This window comes from Symphodus melops (assembly GCF_947650265.1).
Source record: "Symphodus melops genome assembly, chromosome: 17".
NCBI lineage: Eukaryota > Metazoa > Chordata > Actinopteri > Labriformes > Labridae > Symphodus > Symphodus melops.
This window is the reverse complement of record NC_136707.1, coordinates 9,119,888-9,143,368: the sequence shown is the minus strand read 5'-3', so window position 1 is coordinate 9,143,368 and position 23,481 is coordinate 9,119,888. Positions and strand designations below refer to the sequence as shown.

The 23,481-nt window shown below is 44.0% G+C and overlaps 1 protein-coding gene across 2 annotated transcripts; it reads left to right on the top strand.

Annotated features, from left to right (window-relative positions):
• The first annotated feature begins 516 nt into the window (after positions 1-516).
• Positions 517-21,645, top strand: ttyh3a (tweety family member 3a). Of its 2 annotated transcripts, XM_079365499.1 has the most exons (16): positions 517-878; positions 1,317-1,473; positions 4,643-4,812; positions 6,766-6,877; positions 7,028-7,248; positions 8,229-8,324; positions 8,962-9,034; positions 9,417-9,492; positions 11,748-11,803; positions 12,629-12,721; positions 13,973-14,065; positions 14,975-15,111; positions 16,442-16,615; positions 16,931-17,006; positions 18,104-18,205; positions 19,377-19,465. In XM_079365499.1, the coding sequence occupies exons 2-15, from the start codon at positions 1,348-1,350 to the stop codon at positions 18,182-18,184; spliced, it is 1,584 nt and encodes a 527-aa protein (XP_079221625.1). In that variant the 5' UTR covers positions 517-878; positions 1,317-1,347; the 3' UTR covers positions 18,185-18,205; positions 19,377-19,465. The 2 variants fall into 2 exon arrangements, with proteins under 2 accessions (XP_079221625.1, XP_079221624.1); XM_079365498.1 differs by lacking the exon at positions 18,104-18,205 and having other exon boundaries at positions 19,377-21,645.
• Positions 21,646-23,481: the final 1,836 nt, after the last annotated feature.

Here is a 23,481-nt window from a genome sequence, read left to right as displayed (position 1 = left end):
CAGAAAAAAAGTGTGTGTAGGTATTTATGAGTTTGTTTGTTTGAGTCTGTGTGTGTGTGTGTGTGTGTGTGTGTGTGTGTGTGTGTGTATACAGTGTACAATGTACAACAGACAAAACATGAATAAATAAGTAAAGTGAATGGATAGATAAAAATCGGGATGTTATAACAATAACTTAACAAGCTGCGACAAGTTTATCGGTTTATTATTATCTCCTTCTTCTACTCGTAATTTTTCCGAAGAAAAAATCCAATCCGGACGATTTTTAGCTCAACGCTATAAAAGTCCAGATTTTAAAACCAATTAGAACAGCATGGATAGAAATGCACTGTTTAATTTTATTGTTACTGTTTGCTTCCGGGTCTTTAGTCAATGCAATATGTTTGGTTTAGTTTAGTCCAGTTAAATTGAATCCAGTCGTCATTTATCCCGATATGACTTGAACCTCTCAATGTATTTACACTGTTGCTCCTCTGGGGGGCGCACGCGGGTAACTTTTGTGCCTCTGAGTTGTGTTCGTGTGCGGGGCCGCGCACGGTGAGCTGCTGCGCGAGACCGCGCAGGGTGAGCTCGGTGAGTGTCGTGAACAGTGTCCGTGTGTTGGCTCCGGGTTTCCCAGCAGCTCTCTGATCATGACTGGATGGAGGTTGTACTCGGATGTGCTTGTTTGAGCCTCTGTGCTGAAATAGGACTGCAAAAGACAAACCGAGGGATTTCTAACGACAGAGAAAAACAGGATGTAAGGAACCGCAGAGCAGAATGACAAGTGGAACAAAAGAGACTTATTGTTGTTGTTCGCCTTCAGGACCGACTCTGCTGAACTAACCAGCAGCTAACCCGGCTAACGCTAGCCGAGTTCACTTGAGCTTTCATTGCGGGTATGTCCCACCTCTTTATGTTTTTAACCGAAACGTCAATGTACCCCGGCACTTTTGTGTATATACACTTTATAGCTGACTGCGACAAAACATTATTGACTTGATGTGACAGGTTAACAAGCTAACGAGCTTGTTTCCGGGGTCATAGCAACTAGTTTATGTTAGCAAGCTAGTAGCAGCTTCACCAGTGTTTATCCGGTTTATCGAGGTTCTGATCGTGTGTCCTAAAAACTGCAGAACTTTGTGAACATATTTAAAATGTTGTAAGGTTGCCCTTGTAATAAAGTGAGTAGTAAACCACGATTGGCACTGTCTAAATAATACTGAAGTATCTCTAACCCCTGCTAACTTTACTGCACACGCTTTAAGAGCTTGCTTTTGTTTGTGTCTCTCATCCCAGAGACTATTTGTGAAGTGGATTCTCCTCTGTGTTTACAGCATCTCACTATCTCACTGGCATTCACCAGCCATGGCAGCGGTGGTGAGCTACTCTCCACCTTGGTGGGTGAATCTCCTGCACAGACTTCCCCATTTCAACTTGAAGTTCGAGCAAACGAGCAGTGATTTCCAACCAGAGGACTGGACATATCAACAGGTAATAAATATACCTTTTTTCCCCTCCTCCACTAAAATGAGCCTTTGAGTTTACAGGAATGTTTTGATGTTAGTGTAAAATCAAAGTGTCTTTCAGTTGAAGATCAGTAAGGAGTTGTAACTTGTTTTCTACAAGTATGAGTCAAAAAATGATCAGATTTTCTCACTGACAGATGACTTGCTTGCACCTGTCTTTCTCTCTCTCTCTCTCTCTTCACCTTTCGATCCATTTTACCATCTGTGTGCAACAATTATATCCACGTCTTGACCTTTTCCAGACAGCTGGCATTGAGTAGTGTGGTCCAAACCACCTAAAGTGACCTTAGAAGGTTTTTCCACTCGCTTATTGTCAACAAAGAATCTCTTAAAACCGACCAAGTGATACTCTCCTGTTGTTGTGGTAGTTGTGGCAGGTGTGGTTCTTTCAGTGCACTTAATACTACTCACTCATGTCATTGATTTATCTTGTAATGCATTTACTGATTCAGGCTCCACCTAATAGAATCTTTTTTTCCTCTCTCTCTTTTTTTTATGCACATGATCAAGGGAAATGTCCTGATTGAAAATGAGATAACTTGTACCACTGATTGTGCCAGATGGCCACGTGTTAATACAAAACTTTCCTTCCAGTTGTACTTTTAAGATACGCATCCTTAAATGTCTCAACATGCAATGTTGGCACTTCAAAATAGCTTGGTAGTCTAAAATCCTTCAGAGACAGCTGAGTCAACTTGGGGGGGGGGGGCATCTTTGCTCACAGGAATGCGGAAGAATGAAATGGATCATCATTTGACCGTTCAACATAGTTTTTAATTGTTAAAGCTCTTTTTTAAATCTTCTGTTGTCGATGAAGAGGCTTTCCAGAGGCAACTGAGGGTAAAAGACGCACTAAAGAGATAGTAGGTTAACTTTTAATATAAGTGTAAAAAAAAAAAAAAAGTCAAAAGACAACAGTGCTTTGTCTTTAATGTGGAAGTGTGATTCACAGAACCCAGAAGTGAATCCTCCTCTGAAGAAGGAAGACACGTCCCAGACATGATCCTCTTAGGTAGCCGTTGTTTATGAAGCTGAATTAAACCATTTATTTATAGACATGATAAGAAACCAAGAGAGCCTCTTCAAACGCTCTGTGAGGTATTTGCCGACTTTGAGATCGTGGTGCTGAATAATATAACGGAGAAGAAGGAGTTCTAGTTCCGACTGAAGGATTAGTCTAAGAATTAGCTCGTCTGAGGTGCCACTAGATTCCCTTCTGACAAATCCCCACCCCCACCCCACGCCTCATAGTTGCTACTGTTAAGCTGTCTGTATGAGTGAGAATGTAGGTTCCCGTTATGATGCAGGAAGTTTTTTTTTTAAACTTCAGTAATGTGTCCAGAGTTCTCAACAACATCCCTGCGTAGAGGAAGAAGACATTCAGCAGAATGTTTGAATGCAGAGTTGATAAGAACAGACAGGAAGTGATGCAGTTGTTATGCACTCAAGTGAAACACTAAAGAGGTCATTGGGCTAGCTTACTGAAGCATCATCACTGGCTCACTGTGATGACAGACTGCTTATTTCCAATGCTCTCACTGCCTTCAGGGGGAAGTCTCTACTTGTCCAGATGGCTGAGCTCTCTTGAGCGCTGCTCACTGTAGGACTCTGTCATCTTTGGACTCCTTTGAACCGTTGACCTGACCCAAACGTTCAGGAGCTGCGTGTCATTCAGCGGAGTAACCGCAGTGTCTGATTATCCATCCTGTCCTTCGTCGGTCTAACAGTAGACGCTTGATTCTGACACAGATAGTCAGAATCGATCGAGAGAGGAAGTGCCATGTGTCGTGGAATAATACTTTCTGTCTATAGTTCTCATTTGAACTTAGTCAACTCAGACGTTTGTGTGTCATTTGGCAGCAGTTTCTCTGTATGGCCTTGCCTGCATCTCACACATAAACACTTCTACTTCTTGTTATCTGAGCATAGAAGGTTCTCACAGCCGACTGTGTGCACATCCTTAAAAAAGGAGTCACTGTTATTCTGCTGTGCCAGGTGTTTTATGAACGCTTGCATTATTAAAGGGGACATAATATGAAAAAAACTACGTTCACAGCGTTTTTGAACATTTATTTGAGTGTCTGTTCACCCACAACATTTGAAATAAATCCATCCAGTCCTTTTGTTTGTGGCCTGCAGAAGTCGGACCACACAGGGAAAAATGCTCCGTTTTACGTTTTCTCACTTTGTGACATCACAAGTTGGATTCTGGTTGAACAAAATGAAATCCTCTCCCCTCCCCTGGTGTCTCCACCCATGGACTCCACCTCCAGCCGAGAGCTTAACTTTCGTGCCGGTCCGCCATTTTATTTTCTCGCTACAGAGGAGTGACGTCTTACGGGAAAACTCAGGGGGAGGTCACTGCATTTAAAGAGACACACACACCGAAACGGAGCATTCAGAGAGAGCTGGTTTCTACAGGGTCACGAACCTCCTCTGCTGCTTGATTGTTATATTTGGACCAAAGCACAGCCCAGATGTTTCATGTAGAGCACAGGGGACTGTTTGAAAAGGTTTAATATTTCCCCTTTAACAAACTGACCTTGTGACAAACTGTATACATACTCATATATACGTAATATATTGATATCCACATGTCTAAATGTGAGAGAGAGAGAGAGAGATTTAATTACCAACAGAAAAATCAACAACACATGATGGTTGACATAAGGGCGTGTCTGCCGCTGGGACGCAGCCCCTGCATGAGTTTTTTTTTTTTTTTTTAACTAAACAAAAGTGTCAGGATGGAGATTTGCCCCAGCCCTGAATCCTCAGGAGTGAACAGTGAACACAGACTGACCTACATAGGAAGTGCTGCTGTCGGCTGAGAGGTTTCTCTGTGATCATCGTACGCTGCTTTACTGCAAGTCTGTTCCTTTTTTTAAAGTCACAGCATTGTGAATGTTTTTTTTTTATTATTTTATTTATTTATTTTTCATGAAGGAGGTAGATGGAAGCTGTGTTTCAAAGAGTTCAAACTTTTAGCAGCCAAACCAATCAATTTTAAAGCTCAGTGGCGTGTTTGAGGAGCGCTGTGTGATGAGCTCTTTACAGGCCCATTATCTCCTCTGTTATCGATGCGCGAGCAGTGATCAGCCATGACGTTTCCATAACTCTGTCCTCCTGTCCATCAGTCCATCCTGTTACTGGGAGGGTTGGCTCTGGCCTGTCTGGCTCTGGACCTATTGTTCCTCCTCTTCTATTCCATCTGTCTGTGCTGCCGGCGGAAAAAAACCGAAGAGCAGCCCAACGCCGACTGCTGCTGCACGGCCTGGTGCGTGATCATCGCAACGCTTGTGTGCAGGTGAGTACGAGCACGCGAGCAAGTCACCTTTCCCGTTCAGTCACACAAGCCTCAATCTTCTTTTAGAACAACTTCACACCTTCAAAAAGAACTTTTCTTCAATCCTCTAAATTGCCCTAAATTTGGCTAAATTTGCAGGTTAAAATGACAAATGCTTGAATTTGTTGCTAAGATAGATAGATAGATACTTTATTGATCCCGAGGGAAATTCAAGGCATCCAGTAGCAGTATACAGATACAAGGGTATACAAGGGTTGCAGATATACCAACATAGCTACAGCAAATTACAAGGGAGAAAAAAAACAGGTAAAAAATCAAGATGATTGGATCAAAAAAATTCAAAAAAAGATTCTTAACAGGATTTAAAATGGATTCATAACTTCTTTTTTTCTTTCTTTTGGGCTAATTTGTCACTCCCCGCTAAGTGCTCAGGCTAGCTCTTTAGCTTTTAAAGAAATTCAGCCCGTCTCACCGATCCTGAAGTGTGCTTATTCAAAAATACAGTTAGAGTCAATGGATCTGCAATCACGGAGTTGAAAACAGATTCTGAATCGAATCGTGAGACACCGGAAGAGACCTTTACACCAAACTGACTGCCACAGAATCAACTGATAAGTTTCCGCTGTGTTGCCTGTGAAGCAATCCTTTTTGTTTTATGTCAGCCGAATGACTCATAGCAGGAGTGGGAAAAAAAGAAACAAAATGGAACAGCCCTTAAACAATCGTGGTGAAGGTAATATTTGTAATTGTGCACACTGGAAGCACAAAACACACACCATTGAAGTGCCATGCGGTTTTATTTCTGTGTTTTGACGTAGACAGTGACAACTAAACCATCTGGAGCTGCTTTGTGTCCTCAACAAGCTGAAGCAGTTTCCTGTTTTCTTCCGTCTGTCGATGAGCCGCCAGAGAGCCATCACGGCGGATTCGGAGCAGCACAAAGAGCTGGGAGAGCCGATGAGTACAAGAACGGCATTACAATCACTCACTGCATCCGTACCTATGCACGAGTGTGTTTCAGTTCACGCAGGAAGGGATCAAACATCTCTGCGCCAGGCGTTCTCTTCTATCAAAGCATCCGAATTTCTTCCAGCATTTCCGTAGTTGCTTTTTTTTTTTTTTTTTAATGTTACAAAACAGTCCACGGCTTCCGCAGGTTCACATCACAGCAGGGAGGCTGGGTTTTGTTAAAGCTGTGACTCTGCTCTCCCCCCCCCCCCCCCCCCCCCCCCCCCCCCCCCCCATTTTCACCTTCTTTTTTTTCACATTGGAGAGTTTGAGCGGAAGAGATTAGCGGCCCTCTCGGTAGACGGAAAGCCCATTTATGCACTGAGAGCTGCTGGCTGAACGCGGTCCGACTTGGTCTGACTTAGCTTGGAGCGATTCACTTCTCATGATCCCATTTAATGAAATCCGCTCTGGCATAGGATCGGGGTTATCGAAAAGGCCAACAGCTGCAGCCCAGGAGGAGATAACGTTCTTGTTTCAAATAGCTCCTCGGAGCACTGCGAGGAAGTTAATTAACAATGAGAACATACAAAGCAGTGACAGCTTCTATCTGCTGAAAAACAGGATTTTCAAAATAATTTTTTCTGACTTTAAACTGTTTCCTGTGCAGTTTCCAGAAGTGTTTTTCTGCAGCCTGAGGCTTGTCTGTTGGAGTGAGAGCCCATCTCCTGCCACTGTCCAGCCTTTGTGAGCAGTGCTGTGAGGTTTTGGGGCATAGCTGGTCCATTCCTCTGTGTTTCCATGGCTCTGTATGGAGTCTTTCTGCTTCAGCTGAAAGGAGCCCGTTGACTGGGACTCGGAAGCGAGAGGGTTAATGTCGAGTTCACACGCCTCTCTCTCCCTCCTCTGTCTCCTCTCTGTGTCTCTTTTGGGCTAATCCCTCCTCCTCACCACCCTTGTCTCTCTCTCTCTCCCCCCCCTCCCTTCCTTTTGTCTCCCTCTCAGCGCTGGCATTGCTGTCGGTTTCTATGGGAACGGCGAGACTTGCGATGGAGTGAATCGGCTGACGTATTCCCTGCGCCATGCTAACCGCACAATCACTGGGGTGCAGAAGCTGGTAAGACTCGGAGCACAAATGATGCCAGCATGTTTTTAACAATTCATCTCTCTTCTGCCACAAGCTTCCCTGGTTCCCCCCCCCCCCAAAAAAAATGTAATTCTTCTCCTTTTTCCCCCTTGTTTGTTTTAATCCCTGCTCTGGGTCCAGGTATATGACAGTACATCCTCACTGAACCAGACTGTGGATGACAATCTGCAACAGCTTGAGGGCCAGTACGCACAGCACGCAGACTACCTGTCCATCATCCAAAAGCTGCAGGGCCAGCTGGATGAGCTGGTCCGGCAGATGGTGGAGATTCCCTTCTGGGACAACGGCAACATCTCCCTGGAGGAGCTCGCGGTCCAGATCGAGCTGTTCGACTGGTACAGGTACGACTGCAGCAGCAATCAGTGTCATCCACGCTCCGAGATCGTCAAACCTTAATACGACATTGGTGAAATAAATACCAACGCAGTGAGCTAAAAAGAAGCGCAGGACCGCTACATTTGGTCAACGTTGTTGTTTATAATGAGCAACCTGCACTCAGCTCAAAGGCTCAAATATAAACGGTGGCGTAGTGAGCAGTAGCATATGGGCACCACTAACAATGGAGCATCTCTTCATTAAACTTTAACGCCAATTCATATTCCTTCCCTTATTCACTGCCTTCTGTCGTTTCCCTCGCTTTATATATTGTCTCAAGTTTAACGTTACCCGGTCCGCTCTGTCCCGGTTCATGCCGCCGTTTGGTGACTTATGTTACCAGCATACCTCTGCATGAAAAACATTTTTATCCTCGAAGGGCCACCGATTTTTTTTTTTTTTTTTGTCCAGGTACATATTGTGAAATCAAACATGGATGGAGGTTTGCGTGGGTTAATTTTTTTTTTTTATCCAACGAGAGTTCAGAGACACTGAAGTCAAACGTTGTGAAGTAGTCTTTTTTGTGATAGACCGGAGAATAAAAGGTATTCCCCTGAATCTGCTCAAGTGTTGTGGATTCTAAGCGTACAATCGAGCAACATAACACAAATGAAACCTTCACAAAGTCACCAGTGTGGCTACCTGTTCATTTCAATGGGGTTATACAAACAAAGATAAATGGACAGAAGCTTTTAGAGAACACGACACATTCACAGTTCACACAGAGATGGCAGAGGCTTCATATCGGAAGTGATGAGATGGAAAGGAACATGATGCTAAATGAAGGCAAAAAAACAATGACAAGTCGATGTTGTGTTCAATCTTGTTTTTGCTGCCCCCAAAAGGCCAACGTTATTTTTTTTAAACATGAAAAAAAAAAAAAAGTTCTTACTTTGATTTAGCTACATTTCTTGAGAGAAAGTCTTTTTGTCATTTGTCTTCACAGGTGGCTCGGCTACATAGGCCTGCTTCTGTTCGACGTCCTCATCTGCCTCCTGGTGCTGTTCGGCCTCATTCGCAACTCCAAGGGAACGCTCATCGGGTGAGTCTCTCGTCCCAAGCAGCACGGCCGCCAAGAGAACACGCTTTGTGCTTTAACCGTCGTAACACGTCAATAGCAGCGCGTGAAGACAGTGAAGAAGCGTTCCCGCTGTTGGTATTTAGTCAGGAGGAATGAAAGCGCTGTGACATATCATGGCGGTCACAAAGCATCAGTCCAACAGCGTTTTAGAGATAACTGAAGATACTTCATGGCACACAATGAAATCCACAGGTTGGCTTTTTCTTTTAGCCGTTAAGTCCAACATTAAATAGAGAAGCTATAAAAAACACTACTTGCATTTTATAGGCACTAAAACAGAATGAAGTAAATGCTATAAAGCCTTCCCTTGGACCAGTTAGTTTTTACTTTAAGAGCAGATAATAAATAAAAAATGCCAGCTGTTAATTGTCCTTTCTGTAGTTAAGCCTCAACATGCACTTTTTTTTAATCAGCGTTTGGAAATGAGATTACGGTAGTTTTCTTATTTACTGCAGAAAACTGTTTTTATGAAAGCTTTCCTGGCACAGTGTGAGGATTAACCTGCAGACATGAGCGGTGTGTCTCTCTGCAGACTGAAGGTTCCTCAGCGCCTCACCCCTTCTCCCTCCTCTCTCTCTCTCTCTCTCTCTCTCCTCAGTGTGTGCTTGTTCGGCGTGGTCGCTCTGGTAATCAGCTGGCTCTCCCTGGGGCTGGAGTTGGCCGTCTCTGCGGTAAGCGTCTCTGTCGGAGCACGATCCTGTTTTCCAGGTGAAGCGGCCCCAGTTCATTACGTGTAATTGGATTACACGTTTTCTTTTTTTTCTTTTTTTTAAGTTTGCACGGCCAAGAGTGCAAAATGTGGCTGCAGAATTTCTCCTAATTAGTTTCCGTTAAAAAGTAAGAATAAGTCATGATGTTAAAGTGGGAACGATTAAATGTAGCTGCTTTAAGGAGGATGAAAACATCCTCATTGATTGGTTTTGTCACATGAATGCTCTCTGTGCACCTGTCGTGTGTGTGCATTCGTCTCACTCTGTTGCATGCTGGGTAAAGTTCATGAGTTGAGTTTCTTCCTCATTCTCTCTCTTTCTTGTTTTTTTTTTTTTTTTCTAGACATCCAGTGACTTCTGCGTTGCCCCTGATATGTATGTGACCAAAGTGGTAAACCAGTATGCAGCCATCGATCAAGGTACGAGTCTAACGTGAGCTCGGTCTCATTCCTGATGCTACAGAGAGACGACAGAGTCATGACCTTCTTTGTATTCACTCTTCAGCTCTCGAAAATGTTCCCTATTAATCATCTCACATGACAGTAGACGTGTTCGGACTTTCCTACAAACAGTTACAGTGTCTCCAGGAGAGGCAGTGTGTGTGCGCCTCCTTTTTATGTGTGTGTGTGTGAGTGATGGAGATCTGAGCAAAGGAGAGGAGGATCAGAGACTCGGTGTATTTCCTACATCCCTCTCCAGTTAAAAAAAAAAGGAAGAAAATGGTGCTCAGAAATAAAAGCACGGCTCACTTAATGTGTTTTTTGTTTTTTGTTTTTTTTTGTTTTTTTTTTAAATATCAGCTTCATGAACCGTGTTCCTCCGCCTCCCCCTTTCTTCTTCCTCCTCCTCCTCTTCTTTAGTTTGGTTGATAGCCGAACACGCGCATCCTCCAGCTCGTGTTTGCTCATGGCTGAACATGAGCTGTGAACGTTTTATTCTCCTCTGAAGCACGCTCACCCACTCTGTGCACACTTCACTGTTAAATGCCGCAGCTATGAAGCTGACTCACGCAGGCAGGCAGGAAGGGGGGGGGGGGGAGTAACTCATGTTCACGATCAGCTGTTTGAAAAAGGGGCCCCCCTTACCAGACTGAACTTCTCTGGTTATATTGCTCATATGTAAACATAGGGGGGGAAAAGCATTGTGCGTGCACATGTACCAACACTTATCTGCCTTTAAAAAGAACATATCTCTCTCTGTGACTTTCTGAATGTTGCGCCCAGGCGAGCAGAAAGTGTGTTATGACTGTTGTGGATTTATTGCTCTTCCTCTGCTGCTCCGTCGTCCCGATCCTGCATCAATTCAACAACCCACCATTGTTATTCTTTCACGTCTCTGCTTTCTCTCCACTGCACCATAATCCCCGTCTTCTTTTTTCCGTTCTTCACGCGGCTTCCTGTTTCCAATGATTGTTTTCAGTATCTCTCTCTCTCTTAAAAACATCGCCCTCATCAATCCGGTTCTCCCGCGTGATGATTATAATACGGAGCAGGTTTGTTTTGACTCAGTGATTCCAGAAGATCCAGGTTACTGAAGCTCGGTTCAGATTGTAAAAAAAAAAAAAACGATTCCCTCGTCTTGTTCATGTCATCGTTACTTCAGTCTCATCCTGAGATAGAAACACCCAAAACAAATTCTTCACTTCTTGTTTTTTTTTTTCTTCCTCCTTCTTTGGCAGCTGAAGCCACGAAAGAGTCATGTCATCGTTTTTGATTTCATGTGTCAGCACAGTTGACACCATGTGACAAACGAGTCAGCTTTGAAATCCCTTCTGTGAACAAGGATGTATCTGCTGACCGGTTCTTAACCATCACATTGTGTGTGTGTGTGTGTGTGTGTGTGTGTGTGTGTGTTTTAAACGTGTTTGGCTCTTGTGTAGGAGGCAGGTTTATTGGGAGTCTTAACAATCAGACTTCCTTAAAGCGGACCTCTCCAGACCCGAAGTCTCCCTCGCTGAGTTTGGGAAAGGAGGAGTCCAGTGAGTCACCTGGCTTTTACACCATGTGTTCTGTCGGCAGTGGAGTCCTCACAGCTTTTTTTTTTTTTTTTTTTTAAATCTCTCAGGATTTGTCATCGACTCCTACTCGCTGATGCGAGCCAGAAGAAGTAGCTGGAGTGGGCGGTAGCAGCGTGTGAAAGTGAAATGCGCTGATCGCAGTCAGCACCGTTTCATGTTTTACTGAGAATGGAACACTTGAGAGTCGTGTTCAGAGTTACCAAAACGTCCTGTTTGTGCTGTTTTACAGGAGACTCTGTTTTCAAAGAACGGGTCATACCTTCACTCTGATTGGCTGTGTGTTCTTCTCTTCCTCAGAGTTTGTTCTTCTTTGTTTTGAATGTTATTACAGCATGTTCACTTCACGAGCAGGCCAGTTTCATTTCTTTAAAGTGAAAACAGTTTGGATTTATTATCTGACTTTTGGAACAACTCTTTTCTTTTCTCTTCTTCCCGATGACTCCGAATCAAAGTGTTTTACCTCCGCTCTGAAATTCCCTTTTCAAATTTTAAAGTCTCCGGACTTCCTGCTTGGAAAAAAAGTCCTTGCGTGCTTGTCTTTCACTCATGTTAATAACTTTAACAAACTGTAACTGTTCGTAGGAAATTCAGCCCAAATTTCCGCTCCACTCGAAGCCTCCTGTGACCTCTGACCTCCCACTGTCCTCTTATTTTCAGATATCCTCAAGTACTACCTAAGTTGCAGTCTGGAACTAACCAATCCCTTCCAGCAGGTTTGTTACAAATCTTTCTGAATGTGTTGTATAAAACCTATGTCCAACTTCATAACGCAACATTATTGTCATTTTAAAATCAGTCTAATTGAGGGTCGCAGGTAGCCTAGCGCTTATGTCACTCGCCCCTTTTATAAAGGCTAAAGTCCACATTGCAGCGGCGGTCTGCTGCATGTCATCCCCCACTATCTCCTCCCAACATTTCCTGTCTCTCCTCTCCATTAAAGGAAAAAAGCTGGCCCAAAAATATCTTGCACCAAAAAAAGAAAAACAAAATCACACTGGCTGGCTTCACAGTATGAGAAGTCGTCTCTGCATGCGTGTGATGTATGATCTTGTATCTGGTGAGAATGTATGTGGGCACAGTGAATCGCTCTCTTTTGCTACAGAGCTGGACTTTTATCTCTCCGCGCGTGAGCACAATACTTTCCATTCTTCAGCAGCGCAGCCTTTCCTGTGTGTCCACACTGATAGCAAACAGAGTGCATGAGGAAATGTGCGTTAGCATCTGGAGAAGTGAAAGCCACTTCACAGTGAACATATATATATATATATATATATATATATATATATATATATATATATATATATATATATATGCACTGCCTCCACTCTATGTTGCAAACAGCATAAATAAATCAAGTCTTTGAGTGCTATTGAAGTCCAGGCGTCTATTATTAGTTTGACTGTACAGAAAGTGAAGAGATATATAAAGTAGAAGCTATATGATGTCAGCACACTTCACTTTGACTGCAGCTGAAGGAAACGTTCAAGATTAAAGAATTGGAAATGCTCTTAGATGCCTTTTTTCTCTTCTTCTTCCAGAAGCTTTCCGGGAGCCACAAGGCTTTAGTGGAGATGCAGGATGACGTATCTGAGCTGCTGCGCTCTGCCACCAGAGAGTACGAGCAAACTAAGGTACGTTTCCAGCCGCCCCATCGATTCCCTCCCCCCCCCACCGCACCACAGACGAGCTGCAGCCACACAAGCCTCCTCCCCCCCCAACAAGCTGTCCTGCTCTATTGTACCGTTTGTGATGACAGAATATCCCGTTCAAAGGGAGCAAACAGATGAGCTGCAGAGCAGGGAAGAGCACCTGTCCACATACAGAGCTGCTGACGGCCCACCTTGGACCTGCATTATGTCCATTTAGGCTTTCACTGGCCCTTGTCAATACAACACTGGGCCATTGTCCAGCGCTGGTCCTTACACTGTGTTGACAGAGGCACAAATGAGAGCTGACATCGGGAATAGAGAGAGAGGCATATTTCACTCCACATACCCATACAGACAAATGTGCTGAGCTCGTGGAAATGTTTATACCGGCCAATCAGACATCTTTTGGCGTCGGAGCTGCATTGAGAAGGCGAGGGAGAAGAGAATTACTACATTTCAATGTATCATTCAGAAAAGAAACAAAAAAAAAAAATCTGCTTTTTCAGTTCAGCTGTCGAGTATGGATGAGAGACGCGCGGATGGAAAATCAGTGTGAGAAAACAAATGTTGCTGTTATCTAAAGAGATTGTGAAAATCAGGCCAGTAACAATGAAGACTATTCCAAAGAGTGTTTTTATTTTCAATACTTTTTTTTTATAATTCTTCCTGTCTGTTTTTCAGATGCCAAAGAGGGTTTGATGTCTTAAAAACTGTTTTTTGTTTTTTTTTAATAGAGCTAGAACTTTCCCACACTGCACACTTTTTCTTTGATATTCGGCGATGTAAACAAATGTGTTTTTCTGCCCAGTAAAACCCAGTTCTCTCGACCAGCAGTTAGATGTATACCAGCTTGAAAATATTCAATCATTGCAACACAACAGATTCTTACTGGCTGCTGGTAACTCAGTTTCTGAGGCCTACGTATACTGATGCATCGCTGCATCCCTGAAGTTTTCTTATCTTTCACTGTTTATACCCACTGGCTTCACAGCACCACCAAGTCATCCAGTTCATAAATAATCATATTAATTAGCTCTGTTTTGATGTCTTTTTGCTGTTTTGGGGCATTCCAGGCATATCCAAGACGTCAAGACTTTTATCTGTGCAGCACATTTAGAATCAACAGGAGTGTGTTTTACAGCAGACATTGTGCAAGACTCAAGAATGAAGAAGTCAAGTGAGGCCTGTTTAAAAATGTCCCCTTTTTTTTTTTTCATCTTCATTCATTTGCAGGGGAATTTGGAAGAGATCCAGGGGATCCTGAACACCACAGAGATCAGTCTGCATCAGCTCACAGCCCTGGTGGACTGTCGCAGCCTTCACATGGTGAGCACTCACAAACACAGACACTCTTCCGTTTCGGCGAGGTTTCTCCGCGCCGGGATGGAATGGGACCCGTCGATTGATTGGTCGTGGCATCCTTGTAGTGCAGCTTAGCTGTAGAAAGCAGTCGGTTCTTTTTTTTATGCTGGTGCAGCCGAGTAATCCTGTCCCCATGAATAAAATAGTTCCGTCCTCTATGTGCGCTCTTGTCCGTTTAATGCTGGCTGCGTACCATTTTTATGAAGCTGGCTGGATGACAGGTGCTTGGCTATCTTAAAGCTCTGGAGGATTCTTCCTCAGTGGCTTCCAGCGCTAAGTGCACACGTGCAGATACATTTTTTTTTTTTTCCTTTTAGTTTCTTTTCCGCTATCTCACGTTGTTTTTTAAAAAAAAAATTGTCATGAAAGTTGGAATAGCTCCTCCTCACATAATGCGTTTCAGCCGCGCGGATATTCTCGGTCACAATATTGTGAAGGTTAACGCGCTGACTTCCCTTTTAGCATGCCAGCCGTGACTTCAGTGGTTCGACCCAGTTTCAAAGAGAAATCACAGAGGATGAATTATTTTAAGACCCCTCCGAGTCCACACACGCCAACATTTAAAAACAGCAACTTCATCTTCTATGCCTGCCTCAGCAGTTTTTTTTTTTTTTTTTTTTTTTTTTTGCTGCCTCTGATGTGTCCGTGCCTAGAAGTGAAACACTGAGGCCGAAGAATATTAGCACACTCCCATGCCAGTTTGGTTTTTACAAGTTGGTACATGAACGATCGTTGGACAAAATAAGCCATTTTCACAGTTATCTGAAATCTTAACCGTTCACTTTTCTTCATCGTAAAAACAAATCGCTGATCAATCCTCGATGAAAGTCGAACCTCCCTCTGACTGACCTCCGCCGTCCCCTCTTTTCTTAGGACTACGTGCAGGCCATGACGGGACTGTGCTACGACGGACTGGAGGGCCTCATCTACCTCGTGCTCTTCTCCTTCGTCACCGCTCTCATGTTCAGCTCCATCATCTGCAGCGTGCCGCACACCTGGCACAGCAAGAGGTAGGAACACGGCAGCTGCATTCAGCCGCCAACTCCGCGGCGGCGGCGGGCAGCTTCTAGGCTGAGTTTGCGTGAGAGGACTGTGTACACAGTGAGAAATAATTCAGGAGGAGAAGCTTATCAATTAATTACACTTTTATGGCGTTTATTTGAACCCTCTCCTGCTTTCCTTTTTTTTTTCTTTTCTTTTTTTTTTAAACACATCAAAGAACAACAAAGGGAATGAAAATACGTCTCCACAGATATGGACACCTGATTCCAGACTTTTGTTTGTTTACTAGTCAAAGAGCGGCTGTGTTTATCCCTGGGTTCTATCCAGAAGGCTGCAGCTGCTTCCTCAAATAGATTGCTTCCTGTTATTCCCCCCACCCCCTTAATTGTGCAGAGACGGCCTAAATCCATCATAACCACCACCGGAGCGGGTGTCTTTTTCTACAACTGAAATCGTTCTGATGTCTTTGTCCTGTCTATAGCGGATAGCGACGGGGAACTGGGGTTTTCAAGCCCTTCAGCTCAGCTGCAGCGCTTAATTATCAGTTTGATCTCAGCTGGAGCTTCCTGTTGTAAATCACACTGACATGCTACCAGCCTGATTTTTTTTTTTTTCTTCCTGACCCCTGCCAAGCTCGCTCTTTCAGATTTATTTTTTGTGAAAAAGTCAGCTCATCATTTCTGCCGAGGATCATCTGACTGAACGTTTCTAAGAATCATCAATATCCTAAATGAACGTGTGAGTCCCACTCTGTCTGATAATGCATACTGTGTTGTTCTAATAGATGTATTGTAGCATATGCTGAATGAAAAGGAATGATGTCATGATTAAAATATGCAGGAAATGACATGAGATGAACACTAGAGGGCGACAGGCTCCATGATGGCCGTGTCATCGTTGCTCTTTTCACAGAAGGGCTCTCAGCTCATTCATGGCCCCTCTTTATTCTCTACAGAGCTCCATTTGTATTCACTGAATCAGGTTTAACCAACGTCTGCAGCAGTTTATCATTGACAACTGGAACAAATGCAAGTGAACGTCCCGATGCAAAATCAAGCCTTTTCACAACAACAAAAAATCGGAAACTGAACCAATGTCTTCAGGCTTTGTTTGATCAGATTCAGGTCAGCTGAAAACTGCAGCCCAGGATTCTCGTGCTTTTCTCCCTCAGGCAGCAAAGAGTGACTCAGAATGAGAACAACAAATAAAAAAAAAAAACCGGTAAACCACGTGGCACCTCTGTGCGCCCTTTGTCGTCAGTCACACAGGACAGGGGCTCCCTCTGCTGGTGGTGGTGGTGTTGTTGTTTTTTTTCACGCTGCTGTGTGATGTTTGCAGGAGCGACGAGGACAGTGAGGACGAGTCTCTGAGCCACGGCGGGCGGCAAAACCACGACAATCTGTACCGCGTCCACATGCCCAGCCTGTACAGCTGTGGCAGCAGCTACGGCAGCGAGACCTCCATCCCTGCTGCAGCCCACACCGTCAGCAACGCGCCCGTCACCGAGTACATGTACGTCATCCCCGCTGCACACTCCTGGAGATTAAAGCCACACTAAGGGAAAGGCAGATTATTTTCAGAACCAGTCGAGCTGACATAAGATCCTTCATGTTCTCAGGAGTCTTTTTTTTTATGACTCCAGAGAAGTGGCCAGCGCCTGCAGCTGTTGTTCTCCAGCTGTGACATCTATGAAAACCAAACTCTCTGACTTATACGGGGGGGGGGGTCGTCATCATGAGACATGGTTAAATATCCTGGAAGCTGTGTGGAGGCGGTGTGGACTTGATGTCATGTTGTACTGATCTCTCTTTGTGTTTCATTCTTCAGGGCACAGAACGCCAACTTCCAGAACTCCCGCTGTGAAAACACGCCTCTGATAGGACGAGAGTCTCCTCCCCCTTCGGTATGTTTCGCATTTCTATGACAGCAGGAACTCTTTTTTTTTTTTTTTTTTTTTTTTTTTTTTTTTAAGTGTACTCCTTTAAAATCCAAAAGTACCATAAACCACAGAACCAGAGGAAGTAAAGCAGCACTTTTTTTTTTTTTTTTAAGTTAAAGAAGGGCTTCATGAGAGCAACTCCTAAAGCAGCATCATGACTCGTGACTTTGACGTCACGACTGAATTTAAAGCAGAAGCGTTCTGCTCAGATTGTCCTCCCCGCTCACTTTTGCTGCCTCCCACATGGCCCGGTCTGTAGCTCAGTCGACCGCAGCCTCCATCTCACTCGCTCTTCTTGATTCTCCCACTCTGCTTTGTAAAGACTTCTTTTTTCACTTTCACGTCGAGACCATCGTCAAACAAAAACTAAAGAACATCCACTCCTTGTCTTAACTTGTTGACACTTGTAGCGACAGTCCCAGAGCCGTCAGAGATGATCCCCCCGACACACACACACACACACACACACACACACACACACACACACACACACACACATGCACGTCTTCTACTAGAGCTCCCTGGTTCTCTCTACTTTGTAAACTGTTTATCCTTGTGTTGAAACGATGTGCTCCTCAGACCTTCATCACATCAAGTTCTTTCTACGATCCGCACACGAGTGAACACACAGTGCGGAGTCGATGATTACTGGAGGCTACAGAGAGGTTTTTCCCAGTGTGACTCTCTTTTAATGCCTTCTCCTGGTTTCACTTTCCCAATCTGAACTTTTTCCTGATGACAGTCTGAGGACGGAAAGGTTTAAAAGTTTGTGATCCTTCGCTAAACGTTTCAGCTTGTACCAAGTTGAGGTACAAACTGCTGACATACTGTGTGTTAGGGCCAAGCTTCCATCACTCCTACCTGACCCCCCCCCCCCCCCCGGCCCTCCCCGGCCTAAACCTCCAGAGACCGTCCCCCAAACCCCCCCCCCCCCCCCCCCCCTCTCCAGTGTTTGTGTGTCTCCCTGGACCTCGACGCTGCTTTTGTATATCTTCTCTATACTCTCTTCTTGTGTTTTTTTTTTTTCCTTTTTTTTTTTTTTGTTCTGCGAATCCATCCAGCTGTATTTGACTGCTGCGGACAGTAACAGCGGTCACAGCTGGCAGTTAAAGCCTTCGGGGAGTTCAAGATCGTTTTGGTAACCTCATCTGCTATGCTAACAGGTACTAAACATGCCCGCCTCCTCCCTCCCTCCCTCCCTCCCTCCCTCCCTCCCTCCTCCTGCTGGCCTCTTCCTTCTCTGTGCCACCTCCCAAACTCCCAGCTCTACTCACCCCTGTATTCATACTGTACAGATCCCACCGGGGCTGCTGGACCCCCACCGCCCCCCCTACCTCCACTCCCAGCCCGTCCTTAACTCTTGCTAAGTGTCCCCCACCTGGTGTCTTACCTGATGTTTGTTTCCTGTAGCCCTGGGCTGCATGTCCACCCACCACCCACCACCCACCACCCCCCACCCTGCACTGCAGAAACATCGGGTGGAAAATGTGAGTCTGTGCTGTAAAGACCTTTAAGTCAAAGATCTATATTATAGACATCAGATGCAGAGGGTGAGCCCTCAGGAGTCAGGGTGGAAACGTTTCACACGAGAGGATTCAGCTAGTTTATGGTTGAACGTCTTCACAAATGAGCGATCAGATTTTCACAATAAAAGACAACCGCATCCTCGCGGATGAGCCACGCGGCTCGCCTTCCTCGAACTGATGTTCCATCGATCGTCTGCTTGTTGCTGAAACACCAAAGGGAAGTGGAGTCCTTTCAGCGGGCTGTTCTTAAAGACACAGATCCAAACATAACGGACAGACACGTGCTTTATGCTTTCTGTCGAAGTGTGAAATGCAGCCTTTTTTTCTTTTTTTTTGTGCTTGTGCCGCCTGTTTGATGAAGTGCATGAGTGCATCCTGAAAGCGTATGTGTGTGAAACCCCTCCCAAAGAGACGGAAAGGACAAAAAAAAAAGTGAAAGGAGAAAAAAAAGAACTCCAGCTGGTGGTGAACTCCTTGTTTTGATCTCCCCCGTCCTCTGTGGCTGTTTTCTCGTCTCTCTCTGTATTTGAATCGTGTACGATCCCTTTAGATGCCACCACCTCTGGAGTCCCTAGTTTGGAAGGTAATCTGTGTAGGATTTTTCTACATTCTGCTTCTCTATGTTGTTCTATTTAGCAGAAGGGCTCCTCCTATTTGTCAAAACAAAGACTTGTTAAATCAGTTCATCTATCCAGCAAAGAGCTTTTTACAGGCTTTACAACCTGAATCTTGAAGTAATACTGACGTTGTTTTTGTTAACACGTGAGTGGATGATTTAACTCTTTTCGTGCTCTGTTTCCTGACGCAGTACACCTCCAGCATGAGGGCCAAGTACCTGGCCAACAGCCGACCAGACCCCAACAGCCGACCAGACCCCAACAGCCGACCAGACCCCAACAGCCGACCAGACCCCAACAACCGACCAGACCCCAACAACCCTCCTGCGCACTAGAGCAGCGCTGACGTCTCCGAGGTCTGTCCGCACTCCCTCGTCCTGTCAGCGGGCTCTTACGTCTCATTGAAATCCAAAAAGCATCCAACATGCTCCTTCTTTGTTTTTTTCCCCCCCCCATCAATCCAACAGCTTGACGTTCATAGATGTTTAAAAAAAAAAAAAAAAAAAGTTTTTCGGTGCTGGGGAGTTTCTCTGTACGTGTGATGCGATGGAGCCTGGACTGATGTTTACACCAACCTTCACACGAATGCACGGCGAGATGAGCAGTGTCTCGTCCAAACAGGACTCTGGAAGCACCCCATGGACTAACACTGATGACTGCTGGTTGTTTTATTTTGTAAAGTACTGTACTGCACTCTGTCATTGCTTCTAGAGAGAAACAGGAACGCCTTACGCAGACACATGACATCACTGAACTGAGTCTTTCTTCTCTGAGCTTACATCAAACTGTCTTAAAATAGCTCGCTCGCTCTTTCTTTCTTTCCTTCTTTCTTTCTTTCTTTCTTTCTTCTTTTTTTCATTTACCTTCATTTCTTTCTTTTTTCCCTTTTTTTCTTTCTTTCTTTCTTTCCTTCCTTCTTTCTTTACATTTTGTAAAAACTTGAATTGCAACCAGTCAAATTGATTTCTTCTCTGGTAAATGCTGGGTTTTTTTTTTTTTGCGATGATGTCTGGGACCAGTTTTCCTGCCGTCTTAACAGGTATGACTCCCCCCCCCCCTCCTCAGGGGACTCTGTACTCATGTATGAGCCACTATTCCACAGCAGTGACTGTTTCTGATGAATCTGTGGATTTTTTTTATTTTATTTTATTTTTTTAGCAAATTCTCTGGAGAGGATTTGTAAAGGACAAAGATGACGTGCATGATGGAGAAGCATCTGAATGATGATGTTCATCCTGGAGAAGAGGAAAAGTTTCACCTTCTTGAGTTTGACGAGAAGTTTTTATACTACTGGAAGCAAAAACAAAAAAAAATACTTTTTTACAGCCCTCTTGAAGACGACGGTGAAGGTTGTGCAGGACGTTTTGTGCTACATTCCTTCAAATATTCAACGATTTGCCAATTCACCAGACTGCTTGTTATTCTATCTACATCCCTGTTAAGTTGAAGAGCCTCATCTTTCTAAACAGAGCTTGAATTGTCCTCACACACACACACACACACACACACACACACACACGCGCGCGCGCGTACTTGACCCTGCCAGAGATGCTCATCTCTTTAAAAGGCAGCTGTTCATTGTCAAAAAAAATACTCTCACTGATTATTCCTTAAAAGAAACTTCATGCAGGTTTATGTATAAAAAAAAACAACTAGTGCAGCTTCTGAGAGAATTCAAAAGTGAAAATTGGTGCATTGGCAATGCAGTGTCTCTGAAAATGTGTTTTAGCATTTCTAACAAACAAAGTAGATGGGAGTGAGTTGATGCTGTGAAGGGACTGTGAAGACTCTGCCTTCTCTTTCATCAGAGCTCTGCTGATTCCCCAAGCAGAGGTCACATTTTAAACGTGGAGCCAGATGTTCTTACGTCTGCATCTTCGGCCTGCTTCTGTCAAAAGTGCTTCTTGAAACCTGATTTTCGAGGCCGCGTGAACACCTTAAGCACAACTCTTTTACAATCTTCTTCTCTTCTCGATGTTTTGCATTTGGGCCGGGTTGTGAGACATGAAAGTGATCACACTGATGCAGTCTTACTTTTTTTGAGTAGTAGTCATATTCTCTTTGTCGTTGGTTGTGCGAGGCTGTTGTACAGTGTATACAAATAATTCAAAATGAAAAAAAAGAAAAAAAAGTGGTTGACAATGACTTTTTTTTTTAATTTCATAAATGCTTTTTACACCTTTTTGATTTGTGAATAGTTTCTTTTATTTCATTTTAGGAAGTATAGAACACATGATTTGTGGCTTCATTAATGTGAATATGGTTAAAAATAGATTTTAATTTCTCATTGAGTTTTATTTTGGAGGAAAAAAATCACTGTAGATGTAATGGGGGTTTTTTCCCCCATCTTTTTTTTTTTTGTACATCCTTTTTGCAGTCTCTAAAACGTGTCCATGTAAAACCTGTGGTTCTATTGAGCTTGAATGCTGTGTTTTAAAATTAAACCAACTTTTAACTGTTCATCTGCTGCTTGGCTTTCTTCTTCTTCTTCTTCTTTTTGGATTGAGATCATTTCCTCTTGAGAGGCGGATGAATCCTGACAGCCTGACCACAAACAGACACTAGGTAGCAGCACAGCTCCACTGCTCTGCTGAGAACGCTGTCTTCACTTTCACAGAGGTACAGGAAGTTCACTGTTCCTCTTTTGGCACCATTTTTTTTTTTTTTTTTTTTGCAAGTAAAACAAGGTCATCACGGGTCATTGGCTGCCTTTACTCTTTTAGTTTAAATGTAACCTTCGACTAAACTAGAGCTTGGCTAAGCTGGCAGCATGTTGTCTTTCCTCGTGTGTCGGTTACACATGGGTGTCATGTATAACCACATTTACATGATTAATTATTATGAGGGGGAAAACTTGAGCGTAATGAGTGATCAGAATCCTCAGTAAACAGAATCTGGACACCAAACCATTTTCCCTCCAGATGATGTGATGCCTAACAGATATTACTGAACATGAGTGAACCTGTTTGATCTGAATCACAAAGGTCAAATGATAAATATAAAAAAAGACATGAAGCATATGTCGAGGAAAATGTAGTCACAGACATGTTAAAGATTATCACTCAAGGAGTCCTGAAGGCAACAAAAAAACGTTTTTGTGCTGTTCGCAGTGACGGCCTGGAGGCCTGCGTGCAGACGGCTCGGAGCGAGCACAGCAGAAAGGGAGTTTTGTGTTTGTGACCTTTCTGCTCCGACAGCAGGCCGGAGGTCAGTGTCAGCGCCGGGCCACCAGTCTGGTTTTGTTGACTTCCTTCGTCAACTGCCAGCCAGCTGCTGTCGCCCCAAACTCTGACCTCTCATGTGGAAGTCTGCCAACGAAGGATGGATTATACACGATCACAGCCTTTATTTTTCTTATTATTCGTTGTTTAAATGCTTCCCTAAACTAACATCACTACTAAAATAGACCAAGTACTTGTCTGTAAACATAACCAACACTTGACCATCTTTCCATCTTTTTAGTCTCAGAAGATGAATCCAGAGAAGACATCACCTCCCACATTCCCTGCTGTTTACTTTAGGGGTGGGACTAAACAAAGCGATAAACAAAGCGTGATGGAGGCAGAAAGCCTTTTACAACCCCTCTTACATGGAGACCAGGACATGCAAATGAAACTTCACACGGCCTTGCTGTCGAAGGAAATTGAATTGGCCTGCTTGTTGCTGGACTAGAGGAATGCGGCTCTAATGCTTTGAGGTGAATGAAGAGGAAAAGAGGGGAGGGGAGAGGAAGGAGGTGCCTGCACCCTCTGAACCCCCTTCCTGGGCTCTCTTTCAGGTGGTTGGACTTCAGCTCTCTTTTATCTCCGATGCCAGGCAGCTGCGTGATAGCCAAGAGACAGAGGAGAGAGAAAAGGCTTCTCAATGGCAGAAGAGACAATTGAAAAAAAAGCGTCCGTTTAGGGACTTAATCAATGGGCAGGAGGGGCCCAGACCTTTCCATGACAAATGTTTTACCTTCATTCTCTTTGATCAATAATCAAAAAGTAAGATGTATTTAATTGCTCACGATTTCCAATTTCCTCAAATATAAATGCCACAAGAATACGAGAAGAAAAATTGGCAAAACTGAGACCTTTAGGGTCGAAAAGGACTAAAAATCCAGTTTTGCCTCTTTTTTTTCTGCACTGTTTGCTTTAATACACAAACACATTGCAACAGGGAATTATCTGGTGGTTACACCAACAGCTCAGAAACATCTGGAATGATTTAGGAGGGTAACATTCACTTGTCACCATGTTTACTTTTACCTCATTTCACCACGTTAAAACCTTGTCCTCACAGAGGACTGATGAA

Bases quoted from the DNA above. Each gene is read 5' to 3' on its own strand.
- ttyh3a (XM_079365498.1), top strand. From the start codon at position 1,348: ATGGCAGCGGTGGTGAGCTACTCTCCACCTTGGTGGGTGAATCTCCTG. The intron at 4,813-6,765 runs GTGAGTACGAGC...TCTCCCTCTCAG, and splicing joins ATCGCAACGCTTGTGTGCAG to CGCTGGCATTGCTGTCGGTT. The intron at 9,493-11,747 runs GTACGAGTCTAA...TCTTATTTTCAG, and splicing joins GTATGCAGCCATCGATCAAG to ATATCCTCAAGTACTACCTA.